Raw genomic sequence first — 12829 nt, 5'->3', positions numbered from 1 at the left:
TGGCGGAGGGACCGGGGCCGTGGCGGAAGTGACGCCACAGGGGCGGAAGTTCCCCCCGCCCCGGCGCTCCCGCTCGCTCGGTCCGTGGGGCTGCGCTGGGCCCTTCATGGTGAGGGGCTGCGGCGCTGAGAGCCGGGGCTGCGGGGCCGAGAGCCGGCGATGAGGGGCTGCGGGGACGTGAGCCGGCGATGAGGGGCTGCGGGGACGTGAGCCGGCGATGAGGGGCTGCGGGGCTGAGGGGCCGTGAGCTGAGGCTGAGGGGTGCGGGGCTGAGGGGCTGCGGGGACGTGAGCCGGCGCTGAGGGGCTGCGGGGCTGGGGGCCGTGAGCTGGGGCTGAGGGGTGCGGGGCTGCGGGGCTGCAGGGCGATGAGCCGGGGCTGAGGGGCTGCGGGGCCGTGAGCCGGCGATGCGGGGCCGTGAGCTGGGGCTGAGGGGTGCGGGGCTGGGGGCCGTGAGCTGGGGCTGAGGGGTGCGGGGCTGAGGGGCTGCGGGGACGTGAGCCGGCGCTGAGGGGCTGCGGGGCTGGGGGCCGTGAGCTGGGGCTGAGAGGTGCGGGGCTGCGGGGCTGCAGGGCGATGAGCCGGGGCTGAGGGGCTGCGGGGCCGTGAGCCGGCGATACGGGGCCGTGAGCTGGGGCTGAGGGGTGCGGGGCTGCAGGGCGATGACCCAGGGCTGAGGGGCCATGCCCCGGGGCTGCGGGGCGATGAGCCGGGGCTGAGGGGCTGCGGGACGCGGCCGGAGAGCGGGAGGAGGGATCCTTCCCCGGGGTAGAGGGACGGGGGGTGTTGGGGTGAAGCGGCATTTGGGGATCGGCCCCGGCGGTGGGGGCGCGGGCAGCGAGGTGGTGCGAGGGTCCGGCTGCCCAGCGCTGGGATGGCCGCGGGTCGGATGGCTGCAGCGGGGATCCGGCCCCGCCGAGGTGGCCTTTGGGCTGTGGTGTGGGGAGCGCAGGCCGGGGGGTCGGTGCCGTGCCGGGGGGGTCGGTGCTGTGCCGGTGGCAGGGGCTGGGCTGTGGCCGGGTGCCCTGGGTCAGGCTGCAGCACAAGATCCCGCACTGGGACCCCAGGCACGGCTCCTGAGCCAGCAATGGGAGTGTTGAGCTGCTGGAGAGAACCAGAGCCGGACTCAGGGGCTGAGGCTGGTGCTTTCGTGCTCCAGAAAGCCCTGGCCAGGCTCTGTGGCAGAGGGATCAGTCCCCTGTGGCCACCTCTGCCCATCCCACCTCCTCACCTCACACAAGGCAGACACCTAACTACATGTGTGTTCAGCTTTGCCATCCCCTGGTTCTGCTTTTCATGGCAGCAGAGCAAAAGCCATTGAGCCCAGCAGCCAGGAAGTTGTAGGAGCTGTCCCTGCCTGAGATGGTGGGGAGTTAATCATCCCATGCTGTCAGTTGTGAGGCAAAAGAGTTAAGGACAGGGCCAGCCTGATGAGGGATTTGTCGTTGGCAGCGCTGAGCTCACGGGTTCCTGTAACAGGCTGGGACCTTGTTGGCTGAGTCCACTTTGTCTGGGCTGCAGCAGAGGTAGGGGGGTGTTGGACAGGGGGTTGTGGTGTGCAGGGAGGATGAGAGGCTTTGTGTGCTCTCTGTACAGCCCCCTACACTTCAAGGAAGAAAACCTGCAAATCTGTGCAGAGCCCATGTTTTAACCCTCAGGAGTCACCTGGCTCAGACTCTGTGTGTTGGGTATTGCCTAGTTACATACCAGGTTACTCAGGAGGAGCTTAAGCTTTAGCAGCTGGGAAGGAAACAAAAGCAGTGTTTGTGTGGGAAGTGCTGCCCTGGCAGTGTGAGAGGCTGCTGAGCTGTAGCAGCGGCCTGAGCTGGGTTGTCGCCTCTCCCTGGTGTGTGGCACTGTCAGAAAGAGCACAAAGGTAAACTCAGAGCTGTAGAAGAGGCAGAGAGGAGAACAAGAGGCTGAGTGCCATGCAGTGGAGCTGCAGCTCTAACTGCTGGCTCCTCACTTGCAGGAAGAGATGTCAGGAGAAAGCGTGGTGAGCTCAGCGGTGCCGGCGGCTGCGACTCGCACAACCTCCTTCAAAGGGACCAGCCCCAGCTCCAAATATGTCAAACTGAACATTGGAGGGGCCCTCTACTACACCACCATGCAGACCCTGACCAAGCAGGACACCATGCTCAAGGCCATGTTTAGTGGCCGAATGGAAGTGCTCACCGACAGCGAAGGTAAGGGGCTGCAGTCCCAGCCCTGCCCTCATCCTGCCCAGCCCACCACTGACCCACGGCCCTCAGCACCTCAGCTCTATGGCTTTGAGATCCCCCAGCTCCCTGGGCAGCCTGGCACAGGGGCTGACACCCCTCTCAGGGAAACAGTTCTGCCTCAGCTCCAATCTCAACCTCCCCTGGGGAAACTGAAGCCCCTTTCCTCTCATTATCACTGGGGAGCAGAGCCTGACCCCCAGCTCCCTGCAGCCTCCTGTCAGGGAGTGTCAGAGAGTGCTGCTGTCTCCCCTCAGCCTCCTCCAGGTTCAACACCCCCATTCCCTCAGCCCCTGCCCAGCACCCTTGTGCTCCAGCCCCTTCCCCAGCTCAGTGCCTCACTCTGGCCACATTTAAGTTGGGGAACCCTCCTGCATTGCTCTGGGTCTGTGGCTCTTGCAAGCTTCAGCTGCTGCAAAGCAGGGATGTTGGTGCTGTGCTGTGTGGGCTCCAGGTCAAAGGGGTGCTGAGCTGCCTCATGGGCTTCTGCAGGCTGCATAAAAAAACCAGCTTGTGGATGAAATGGAATAAAACCCCTGAGAAATGTGCGTTGGCATCCTCACTGGAGGGTGTTCTAGTGGGAAGGCTGTGAAGCAGTTCAGTGCAGACCTGCCCCTTGCTCCTAAACATCAAGCAACTCCAAAAATTCCCTCCTGCCCTGTCTTAAAGCTGCTCCGTGTTCATCAAATTTGACTTGCTGATGCAAGAAATCCCAGCACAGTGGGGTGGGAAGGGCCCTGCAGAGCTGCTCCAGCCCCAGCCCCTGCTACAGCAAGTTCCCCTGGCTCAGGGGGCACAGGAACGTGTCCAGGTGGGGTTGGGAACCTCCTGAGGAGCCTCCACACCCTCCCTGGGCAGCCTGGGCCAGGGCTCCCTCCCCTCAGCACCAAAGGACTTGCTCCTCCTGTGCCAGGGGCACTTGCTCTGTTCCAGCTCGTGCCCATTACCCCTTGTCCTGGCCACCAGAGAACACAGCCTGGCCCCAGCCCCTCACCACCTGCCCTGTAGGGACTGATCAGCATTGATAAGGGTCCCCCTCAGGCTTCTCTTCTCCAGGCTGAACAGCCCCAGGCCCTGCAGCTTTTCCTCCTCACACAGATGTCCCAGTCCCCTCAGCATCTCAGTAGCCTCCCTGGGACTCTCTCCAGCAGTTCCCTGTCTCTCTGAGCTGAGGAGCCCAGAGCTGGGTGCAGCACTGCACATGAGGCCAAGCTCAGATCCTTTCTGCTGGAGAGCAGCTGACAATATCACTGCTAATGTGAGGGTGACTGGAGTTTAATCTGCTCAAATATCATGCTTGAGCCATCAGATCACAAACTTACTTTGCTGAGAATCCCCCAGTGTCTGTCTGGGATTGTTCCATTTAGCCAGTTTGTGTTTTAATAGGAATTTGATACTTCCTGTATGTTGTAACCGAGGCACTCCCATGGCAGCAGCTCCTGCTTCATCTCCCCTGGCCTGCTGGGAGCTGGGACAATGGCACTGCAGCTGGTGAAGGAAGCTCCTTCTGTCTGAAGTTCTTCAAAGTACTGCTCATTGGTCACACCTGAAATGTGGCACAAAACAAAGTGTTTCTGAGGAAAAGATCCCAGCCTTGTGGAGAAACTGGGAGCGGGAGAGATGTGAAATGGTCTGTGGGATGTGTCACGAGGGGCCCTCCTCTGCCTTCAGACACACTCCTGTGACCCAGCACCACTGAGCTGCAGGCACCAGCTCTTAACCAAAGCTTCACCCTTAGGACATGCTGCTCCCTGGGCCAGAGGAGAAAAGGCTGAGTTCTGTGGGTGGCAGTTGGTGCTTTTAAGCTTGGAAGTTGCCCCTGAAGCGTAGCAAATGGGCACATTGTGAAAGTTTCCTTGTTCTGGCACCGAGCAGACAGCAAGGTGTGAGATTTCCAGCTGCATCCATCTCTGCCCAGTTTCCTGTGCATGATTTTGCCCTCAGCTCCCCACTGCTGTTAGCTGGCTGATGAAGGTGCATGTTTCTTGTTCAGCTCCCAGGAAGGCTGTTGGGCATCAGGCAATCTGCAGGGTCAGGCTGCTGGTCAAGGCTTGGTCAGGACACGTTGTCTGGTTTATCAGAGTATTTGGATGCTGTCCCTCAGACCTCCTGTAAAACAAAGGACTCGTTTCCTAAAGGCTGCTGCGTGTGCCTGCAGCTCCTGGCTAATTCCTGCCTCAGCCAGTGGATCACAGGACATTTTTGTAACCCTGCAATGAAAAAAATAGCTTTAAAAAGCTGAAACCCACCTCTGAGGCTCTGAGCAGCCATCCCTGGGTGGCAACAGGGTCACTTTCCCATGACTCATCTCACTTGGGCTGTTTGGTTAAAACAGAAGGGTTTTGAAAGCTGCTTCAGCAGCCACTTGTATTTTGCAATGCTGCTCCAGAGTTCTTCTCATCCACCCCCTGCACATATAAACGAGCAGCTCTGCTTTGGTTTCCCCATCTGCAAACAGAAAGCTGCAGCAGACTTTTACAGCCCATGGAGGGAACTGCAGGGGAGGTGATGGCAAAGGAGTTGAGGGATCTCAGTCCTGACCTCAGGCAGCCCTTCACCTCCCTGCACATCCTGGTACACACTCTGCCAACAGCCTCCTCTGTGCAGGGTGAGGGTCCTTGTTGATGGCCATGTCTCGTGCTCTCTTTTAAACCACATCTTGCATTGGCAACTGGGCTTTTCCTGCTCTGCCTGGATCCACGTGCTGCACTCACTGGCCCTGATCAGTCTCCTGTTCTTTGCTTGCCCTCCTGCCCCCAGCTTTCTCCTTTGTTAGCACAGGCTGTACAATGCCAGTTGTGAGCACACATTGTGTTTGGGTGAGGAGGGAGATGGAAAGTCTGTAGTAAACTGCTGGAGAGCGTCTGAGTTTTCCACAGAACGGCGTGAAAGGGCTCTGTTCCCTTTCCAAACTGAACCAAATGTTCAGACTTTACTAGTAATTCCATTCAGGCAGAACACACAGGGGCTGCTTTAACCTACTTTCCTTATTTGTCCAAAATATGAGTCCTTCCCCACAAGCGTTTCCTCGCTGCATTCCTGAGCCCAGCCTCTGAGAGTGGCCATCTGCTCATCTATGGAAACTCCAGCCTCTCCCTTGCCTAACAGTTCTCAGGGTCCAGCCAGGACAGGAGGGGTGAAGTGCAGGTCCTGTGACGACCAGCTCCCTGGGAAGCTCTGCTTGTAGCTCTCTGGATACAGACCCCTGAGATGGTCTGTAGGGAACAGGCACACTTGTCACAGGGCCCTAAGGTAGAAGGCAAGAAAACATTAATGTGTCAGGGCTTGGGGAGCAGAGGGAGAGCAGAGCTGGCTGCTTTGGGAGTGGGATGTATCCATTCAGAGAATCACAGAGTCATTGGGGTTGGCAAAGCCCCTGAAGCTGCTGCAGTCCCAGCCCTGCCCTCACCCTGCCCAGCCCAGCACTGACCCCTCAGCACCTCAGCCCCATAGCTCTGGGATCCCTCCAGGGCTGGGCACTCCCCTAGCTCCCTGGGCAGCCTGGCACAGGGGCTGACATCCCTCTCAGGGAAACAGTTCTGCCTCAGCTCCAACCTCAACCTCCCCTGGGGCAGCTTGAGCCCATTTCCTCTTGTCCTGTCACTCAGAGACCAACCCTTTTCAGATAATTGAGGTAATTCCTCCCCTTCAGATACACATGTGTTGGTAACTGGGGTCCTGTGAGAAACCAGTGAGCTTCCCACCTTACCCCCAGCTACTCTGTGCTTGAAGCTCAGAAGGGATGATGAATTCTCTGTGCTTTCTGCTGCTCTGCTCAAGTAAGGGGCTGCAGTGAGTCTCTCTCAACAGGAACCTGCTTGGTCTAGCAGTCCCAGGCCAAGGTCAAGGCCTTTTGGCATGTTGGCCTCTGCTTCTCCTGCACTGTGCTGTTCCTCTGTCCCCAGGCTGGATCCTCATCGACCGCTGTGGAAAACATTTTGGGACCATCCTGAACTACCTGCGGGACGGGGCGGTGCCGCTGCCCGAGAGCCGCAGGGAGATCGAGGAGCTGCTGGCTGAGGCAAAGTACTACCTGGTGCAGGGGCTGGTGGATGAGTGCCAGGCAGCCTTGCAGGTAGGTGGCTGAGCTGAGGAGGAGTCAGGTCACCCTGGGGGCAGGGAGAAGGAGGCTGTGCTGGGTGGGAAGCAGCGTCTGGGCAGAGCAAGGTTTTCATCTGGCCTCCAGCTTGGTGCCTTTCTGAGGCTGGGCTGAAACTGAAACACTTCATGTCATTGATCTGCCAGAGTCTGGTCACATCCAGAGGGGTTGTTGTCAGCATCTGAGGCTGCCCAGGTACAGTGAGGGATGAGCAGTTGCTCAGTTTCCCTCAGCTGACTCGTGGGAGTGTGGGAGGAGCAGCAGCCTGGCTCCTCTGTGACCTTCCCACTGCTGTTTGAGGTCCTACCTGGGGCAACGATCCCTTGTCAGTGTGAGCTCTGAGACAATGGTGCAGCATCTCCTAGAGAGGGGCAGGTCCTTTGGCCAGGGCAGAGCAGGTTCCCGTGCCCACAGGACCCCAGGCTGCCCCAGGCCTGGTCTGGTCCTCCCCTGCCTCTGCAGAGTGCAGCTTTGGTTTGAAGCCTCTGTTGCCAGTGTCCTGTTTGAGTGAAGCCACATTCCAGAGCCTTTTAAATAGGTACAGAACATTGAGCCTCTGTGTTTGCAGAGATGAACATGAGGTGGTCCTGGAGGAAGGCTGCCTGGTAGCTGGGGTGAGGCTGGCTCAGAGCAGGACCCGGGAGCAGCAGCTCAGCGAGGTGCAGGGACAGGCTACCCAGGAGCTCTCAGCACAGGCTGTGCCTTGAGGCCTATTTGCATTCAGCTGCTGTTTGGTTCTTGTTTCAGCAGAACAAAGATGCATATGAACCCTTCTGCAAGGTACCTGTCATCACATCTTCCAAAGAAGAGCAGAAGCTTATAGCCACTTCCAACAAGGTGAGAGGGACCAGGCTGTGTGGTGGCTTGGGAGGGCACTGGCCTGTGGCCACGGGCTCAGCTGGGCCCTGACTGAGCATCCTGTAGAAAATGGTCTTTAGTTTCCAACCATGGGCTTCCCCTGACACACACACTTCAGCTGCTGAGCTGCAGAGCACTGAGAACCTTCAGCAGACTCCCCATTTCTTCAGAATCTGAAGGCAGATGTTGCTGAGGCTGGGCCTGGCTTTGTGTTTCTCCATGTAATGGCTGAGGTTCCCAAGGCTGTGAGGCCTCTCAACAACAGGCACTTGCTTTAGCTGAAGTGAGTGAGTCCTGTTTTGGGAAGGCTGTGTGCTGTGGCAGCTTGAGGGGAGGTGGTGATGATGATGATTAGCCTCAGCAAAAAAGCAGAGGGTGTGTGAGAACAGACAGTCCAGTCACAGAAGGGCTCAGAAGGGAGTGTGGCCCTGTTGCCAACCCACGTGTGGCAACTCAGGCCTGGTGGTGTCTTGTCATTGTGCAGCATCTGCTGCAGGGGCTTGGGCTGAGCTGAGATTACAACTCTTCCTGCACACTGATCTGTGGTTTGTCTTTTACAGCCAGCAGTGAAGTTGCTGTATAACAGGAGCAACAACAAATACTCCTACACCAGGTAAATGACTTCATCTGGCCTTCTGTGAGGTTTTTAATAGACTAAAATCCCCGGTGAGCACTTGCTTTGTCCTCCCCTGGAGCCAATGACAGTGCTGGCAGGCACTCAGGCTTTCCCCAGTTCATTTCAAACCTGAGTCAGAAGGTCAGCTCTCCATGGAAGGCAAAGTAGGTGCTGTTTCTGTGCCAGAGGAGCAACTCTCATACCTGGGTGCAGCTGGCAGCTGCTGGCCTCCATCCCTGCGGGCTGGAGGGGCCCACAGGGGCCTTCTGTGGCACAGTGCTAAAATCATCAAATCTGGGAGCTTATTCCCCCTTCCTTCTGTCTGTGTTTCTTGAGGTAATGCAGCTCCCATCGAGCTGGTGCTGAGCTTGAGCTTAGGGCTGGTTTCGTTTGAGCGATGGAGTTTCGCACACAGATGAAATGGCCTTGGCCCGTGTTATTCCCGGGGCCCTTGGTGCTGTGTTAGTGCTGCTTCAGCAGCAGCTTCTCCTGCCTGTGCTGCTCACTGGTTGTCTGCAGTGCTCACACCAGCTGGAGCCACCACCTTGGTGGAGATGCAGGAAGTCCAAGGGAATGGGGTGTCTGGCTGTTTGTCCACGGGGTGTCGGGGCTTTGAGCGCTCGCTGCGCTCCCAGCCACCCTCACACCACTGCTGCCTTCCTCCTCTCAGCAACTCTGATGACAACATGCTGAAGAACATTGAGCTCTTTGATAAGCTGTCCCTGAGGTTCAATGGGAGGGTGCTCTTCATAAAAGATGTGATTGGAGACGAGATCTGCTGCTGGTCTTTCTACGGGCAGGGCCGGAAGATCGCCGAAGTCTGTTGCACGTCCATTGTGTATGCCACTGAGAAAAAACAGACAAAGGTAGGAGAAACCCCCCAGATGCCTCTGGCAACGGGCCTGGTGACCATGGGGCTGGCATCCTGACTCCTCTGCCTGGTTGAACACTCTGTGGTTGTTCAGCACCTCAGCAAGGTGATCAGTGCCTGTGCTGTGGGTCCCTCAGGGGCTGCTGAGCTGTGATGCTTTGGGATATTCTGTGCTGCATCATAGGACTGGGGGTGATGGACATGAGCTGGGACACAAACAGTTCCACTGGAACACCAGGAGAAAGTCCTTTGGTGCTGAGGGGATGGAGCCCTGGCCCAGGCTGCCCAGGGAGGGTGTGGAGGCTCCTGCTCAGGAGGTTTCCAACCCCACCTGGACACGTTCCTGTGCCCCCTGAGCCAGGGGATCCTGCTGTAGCAGGGGCTGGGGCTGGAGCAGCTCTAGGGGTCCCTTCCTTCCCCTCCTGTGCTGGGATGCTGTGTAATGCAGGTTCAGCCTTTAGACAAACTTGCATGTGGAACCCAGTGTGGTTTGCAGCCTGGTGCACAGAGGGGCCTGGGCAGCACTGTCACTCCTCCCCTGCCACCTTCCCTTTCGCAGCAGGGATCTGCCTGACAAACCCTGCTGCTGGCTCTCCGAAGCTGGCAGCAAGCCATAGATTCCTTGTGCTGGATGGGATGGCTGGGGCTGGGGTGCAGTTAAGGGACTTCAAACCACAGAGGGTCAGGAGTGAGGGAGAGGGTAACGTGGTACCTTTGGGGACTGGCACACGGTGACCTTCCCTGTCCCGGCGGCAGGTGGAGTTCCCGGAAGCCCGGATTTACGAGGAGACGCTGAACATTCTGCTGTACGAGGCCCAGGACGGGAGAGGCCCCGACAACGCGCTGCTGGAGGCCACGGGGGGCGCCGCCGGCCGCTCCCACCACCTGGAGGAGGACGAGGAGCGGGAGCGCATCGAGCGCGTGCGCAGGATCCACATCAAGCGCCCCGACGACAGAGCCCACCTGCACCAGTGAGCCCGGCGGGGCTGCCCTGCTGCTGCCCCCTGCCCGCAGCACGGCCCCTGCCCGCAGCACGGCCCCTGCCCGCAGCACGGCCCAGCACGGCCGTCTCCTCCCCAGCACAGCCTGTGCGGCGCCTCTTGTAATAAACGAGATCATCTGGGGTCTGTAAGTCGGGAGTTGAGGGGAAGGGAGGCTCCTGGGAGCAGGGTGAATGCTGTAAAGGGCCTGGATTTGTAGCACCCTTGTCTTTGCTCCTTTGTGGCTAGAGAGGAAGAGGCCTGGCTTCCTTGGGCTTCACTAGTTGTCCTGCACTTTAAACCAAACACAAAGGTGAGAAGGGTCAGGCAGCCACCCGCCTTCCCCCTGGGCACCGCTGCTCTGCCTCCTGCCCCCGACCCCTGGGCACCCCAGTGCTGGAGGGACTGCACAGCTCCTGTCCTCACAGGCCTGTGGGCAGTGGGGTTGGCAGCCCCAAGGTGCCTCAGCCTGACTTCCAGAGGACAGGAGGTGCCTGTGCTCCTGCAGTGCTGGGGGGCAGAGGGAGCCCTGGGGCAGTGGGACCCTCTCCCCCAAGGGCTCAGCAGAGCTTCTGCAGCACCCAGCTGTGGAGACTCCTGCTTTACCCCTGCAGTTTAAGGGTAGAAGGTGTTAAAATTCCTCCAAAAGGGAGGGCCAGGAGTAAATTGTGTGGTTGCTGTTCCCTGGGGTGGTGTTGGTGCCAGCCAGGGCTCAGAGCCTCTGCCTGAGCCCTCTCAGCAGGGAGGGACCGGGCAGAGCCTCTCTCTGTGGAGCAGCAGCCACTGGTGCAGGGGAAGCACAGGCCAGGGTGGGCAGGGAAGGGCAGCCCTGGGACTGATACAGGGGCAGGGTCTTGCTTTGAGTGAGGGCAGCACAAGTAGCAGAGGGAAGAGGCGTAGCCAGCGGCCCAGCGAGGGGTGGGCTGTGTTCCCAGCCTTGGCAGCGAGGGCAGCTGTGTGTGAGGGGCAGAGCTGAAGCCTTGTGGAGAGGTGACCTCTCTGCTCTGGGTTTTCTAGGAGTACTTTTCTATTATAAATGAATATTTTATCTACCTCCTTGTTGCTTGTTGCCTGTTGTGGAGTCGAGTGACAATGAGAGTGGGAGATGTGTGTTACTGAGCTGGATGCTGCAGGAGCAGAGCCACAGCTAATGGTCACTGTAACAAAGCCTGAGAGGGACAGCAACCTCCTGTAGGAAGCCTTAACCTGGCACTGGGGCAGGCACCAGGACACTCAGGCCTTGGCTGGAGGGTTTTGACCCTTCATCTGGAATATCCAGCACTGGCCTTAATGGCCAATATCTCCTACACAGTAGCTCCATGTCCTGGGCCTCAGGGAGGTGTTTGCTTTTACCTGACTCCCTGCTGCAAGGACTCCTCCTCCTGGCCCTGGGCTGCTCCTGCTGTGGTCACACTTTAAAAACCAAAGGTGTTGTCAGTGTCACAGCCCCGTTACTGTGCTGCTTCTGCCTCCCAGCACAGGCACAGCCCAGCCTGCACACACAGCCTGCCTGGCAGGGCTCAGGAAGTGGAATCAGAGTCAGGCTGAGGTCATCTTACCAGTAACCAAAGACTTTCCTGAGTGGGAGGCAGCTGGTGCCTGTGGCAGATGTGTTTGTACCTGTCTCCTCTGCTCCTTCAGCTGCTGGTTTGTAAGAGCTCACCTGTAAACTGTTATCCCGAAGTTCAGCCCCTTCAACTGTGTCCTGACAGTTCTGAGCTTCTCCTTTAAGCTGTACTCATACCTGTTGGCAACACTTTGGGTTTGTACAGGTCCACAGTGCAGCAGCTGTTGTGCCAGGGCCTGTCCCTCCTCCCCTTCCTGCAGTGGTAAGTGGGGGTGTGGAAGGGGCTGCTCTGGGCACAGCTCCTGCTCCAGCCCTGTGCCCTTTGACACTGGGGGCTCCTTACAGCTTTCTGAGCTTCTGCCCTTGAAGGTGTCTGGGCTCTGTACAGCCCTTCAGTCCCACTCCTCACAGCCCCTCTGTGCTCCTGCTGCCTCTGCAGGGAAGGGACCCCCACCACAGCTCCTGCTGCAGCACACAGTGTCCTGCAGGAACCCTGCTTACTCCCTTACTGCTACAGCTGCCTCTCTCCTGGCAGAGGAGGAGCTGGCCCTCTTCATCCTCAGCCCTGCTGCCCCCAGGGAGGCCCCAGCCCTTGCTCTTGGCCTCAGCCTGGTCCTGTCCTGTGGTGCCAGGGCAGCTCCTGGGTGGGAGCAGTGGGGACCCCAGAGCTGAGCCCCCACCCCAGAATTAATGTCTCTGTAAATAGATTCGTAGCTGGCTCCAGGATTTCCTCCTTCAGATGTTGCTAACCACGTTCTTAAAGAACAGGGGATGGTTTTGTGTAGCCTTTGTACAGTGGCTTCTAGAGCTCTGGGCTTAGTGAGTGACTCCAGGAGAGCTGGAGTGAGGGGCAGCCTCTGCCTTACCCTGCTCCTGCCTCAGCCCTCTGTGTGCTGTAGGGAAGCGGCACTGGGGGATGCTGGGACGTCCTTTACCTACTGGCCCCTCGTCCTTGGGCTGTGGAGAGAGAGATTCTGTTAAAGCCATTGCACAAATGCTCTCAGCTCTTCAGCCTTTTTACTGTAAGTGGTTTTGCCTCTGCAGCTTTGGGGTGAAGGTGGGGTGCAGGGCAGCTGGCCTGGGCACAGCAGCCCCTGAGCTGAGCAATCTCCAGCACCCCATCACCAGTGACAGCACAGCAGAGCTGATGCAGGTCTTACACATGGAGGTGGTTTTGTCCACTGCAGAAAAGCTGGAGGGGAGGCTGCAACCAAGGCAGCTGCTCCTGTATTCACCCCCAGAAGGTTGTGTCCCTCCTGCAGGACATCCCCTGGGCAAAGACCCCAACCTCCATCTTACCTTAGAGCAAAGGGCAGGGGGAAGCTTCCAGTCTTCATGGAGTCGTTTCCTTTCATGGACAAGTGCAGCAACATTCTCTGTTCTGTACAATCATTCCCTCCCCCTTTATACTTATGCACCAAGAAGCTTGAGCTGCAGTTCAGTGTATGGTTAATGTCTGCAACATGTACTTGGGTTTTTTTTAAATGTAACACAATAAATTAGAAGATATTTCATATTTACAGGAGAGTCACTTTATTGTTTGCAGCAAGCTGGCCTCATGGGCCTTGGAGCTGGCCTCATGGACATGGGAGGAACTTGGAGCCAGCAATACCAGACAT

The 12829-nt window shown here is 58.2% G+C and overlaps 1 protein-coding gene across 5 annotated transcripts; it reads left to right on the top strand.

The window, feature by feature from the left end:
• The first annotated feature begins 41 nt into the window (after window positions 1-41).
• KCTD10 (potassium channel tetramerization domain containing 10) lies at window positions 42-12730 on the top strand. Of its 5 annotated transcripts, none has more exons than XM_062009778.1 (7): window positions 42-109; window positions 1973-2186; window positions 6125-6294; window positions 7066-7155; window positions 7737-7789; window positions 8463-8658; window positions 9420-12730. In XM_062009778.1, the coding sequence occupies exons 1-7, from the start codon at window positions 107-109 to the stop codon at window positions 9636-9638; spliced, it is 945 nt and encodes a 314-aa protein (XP_061865762.1). In that variant the 5' UTR covers window positions 42-106; the 3' UTR covers window positions 9639-12730. The 5 variants fall into 5 exon arrangements, with proteins under 5 accessions (XP_061865762.1, XP_061865760.1, XP_061865761.1 ...); XM_062009776.1 differs by lacking the exon at window positions 42-109 and adding an exon at window positions 152-206; XM_062009777.1 differs by lacking the exon at window positions 42-109 and adding an exon at window positions 154-206 and having other exon boundaries at window positions 7069-7155.
• Window positions 12731-12829: the final 99 nt, after the last annotated feature.

Source organism: Colius striatus, chromosome 17, assembly GCF_028858725.1.
Source record: "Colius striatus isolate bColStr4 chromosome 17, bColStr4.1.hap1, whole genome shotgun sequence".
Taxonomy (NCBI): Eukaryota; Metazoa; Chordata; class Aves; order Coliiformes; family Coliidae; genus Colius; species Colius striatus.
The sequence above is the reverse complement of the archived record's forward strand: the minus strand, read 5'-3'. Positions and strand labels throughout refer to the sequence as shown.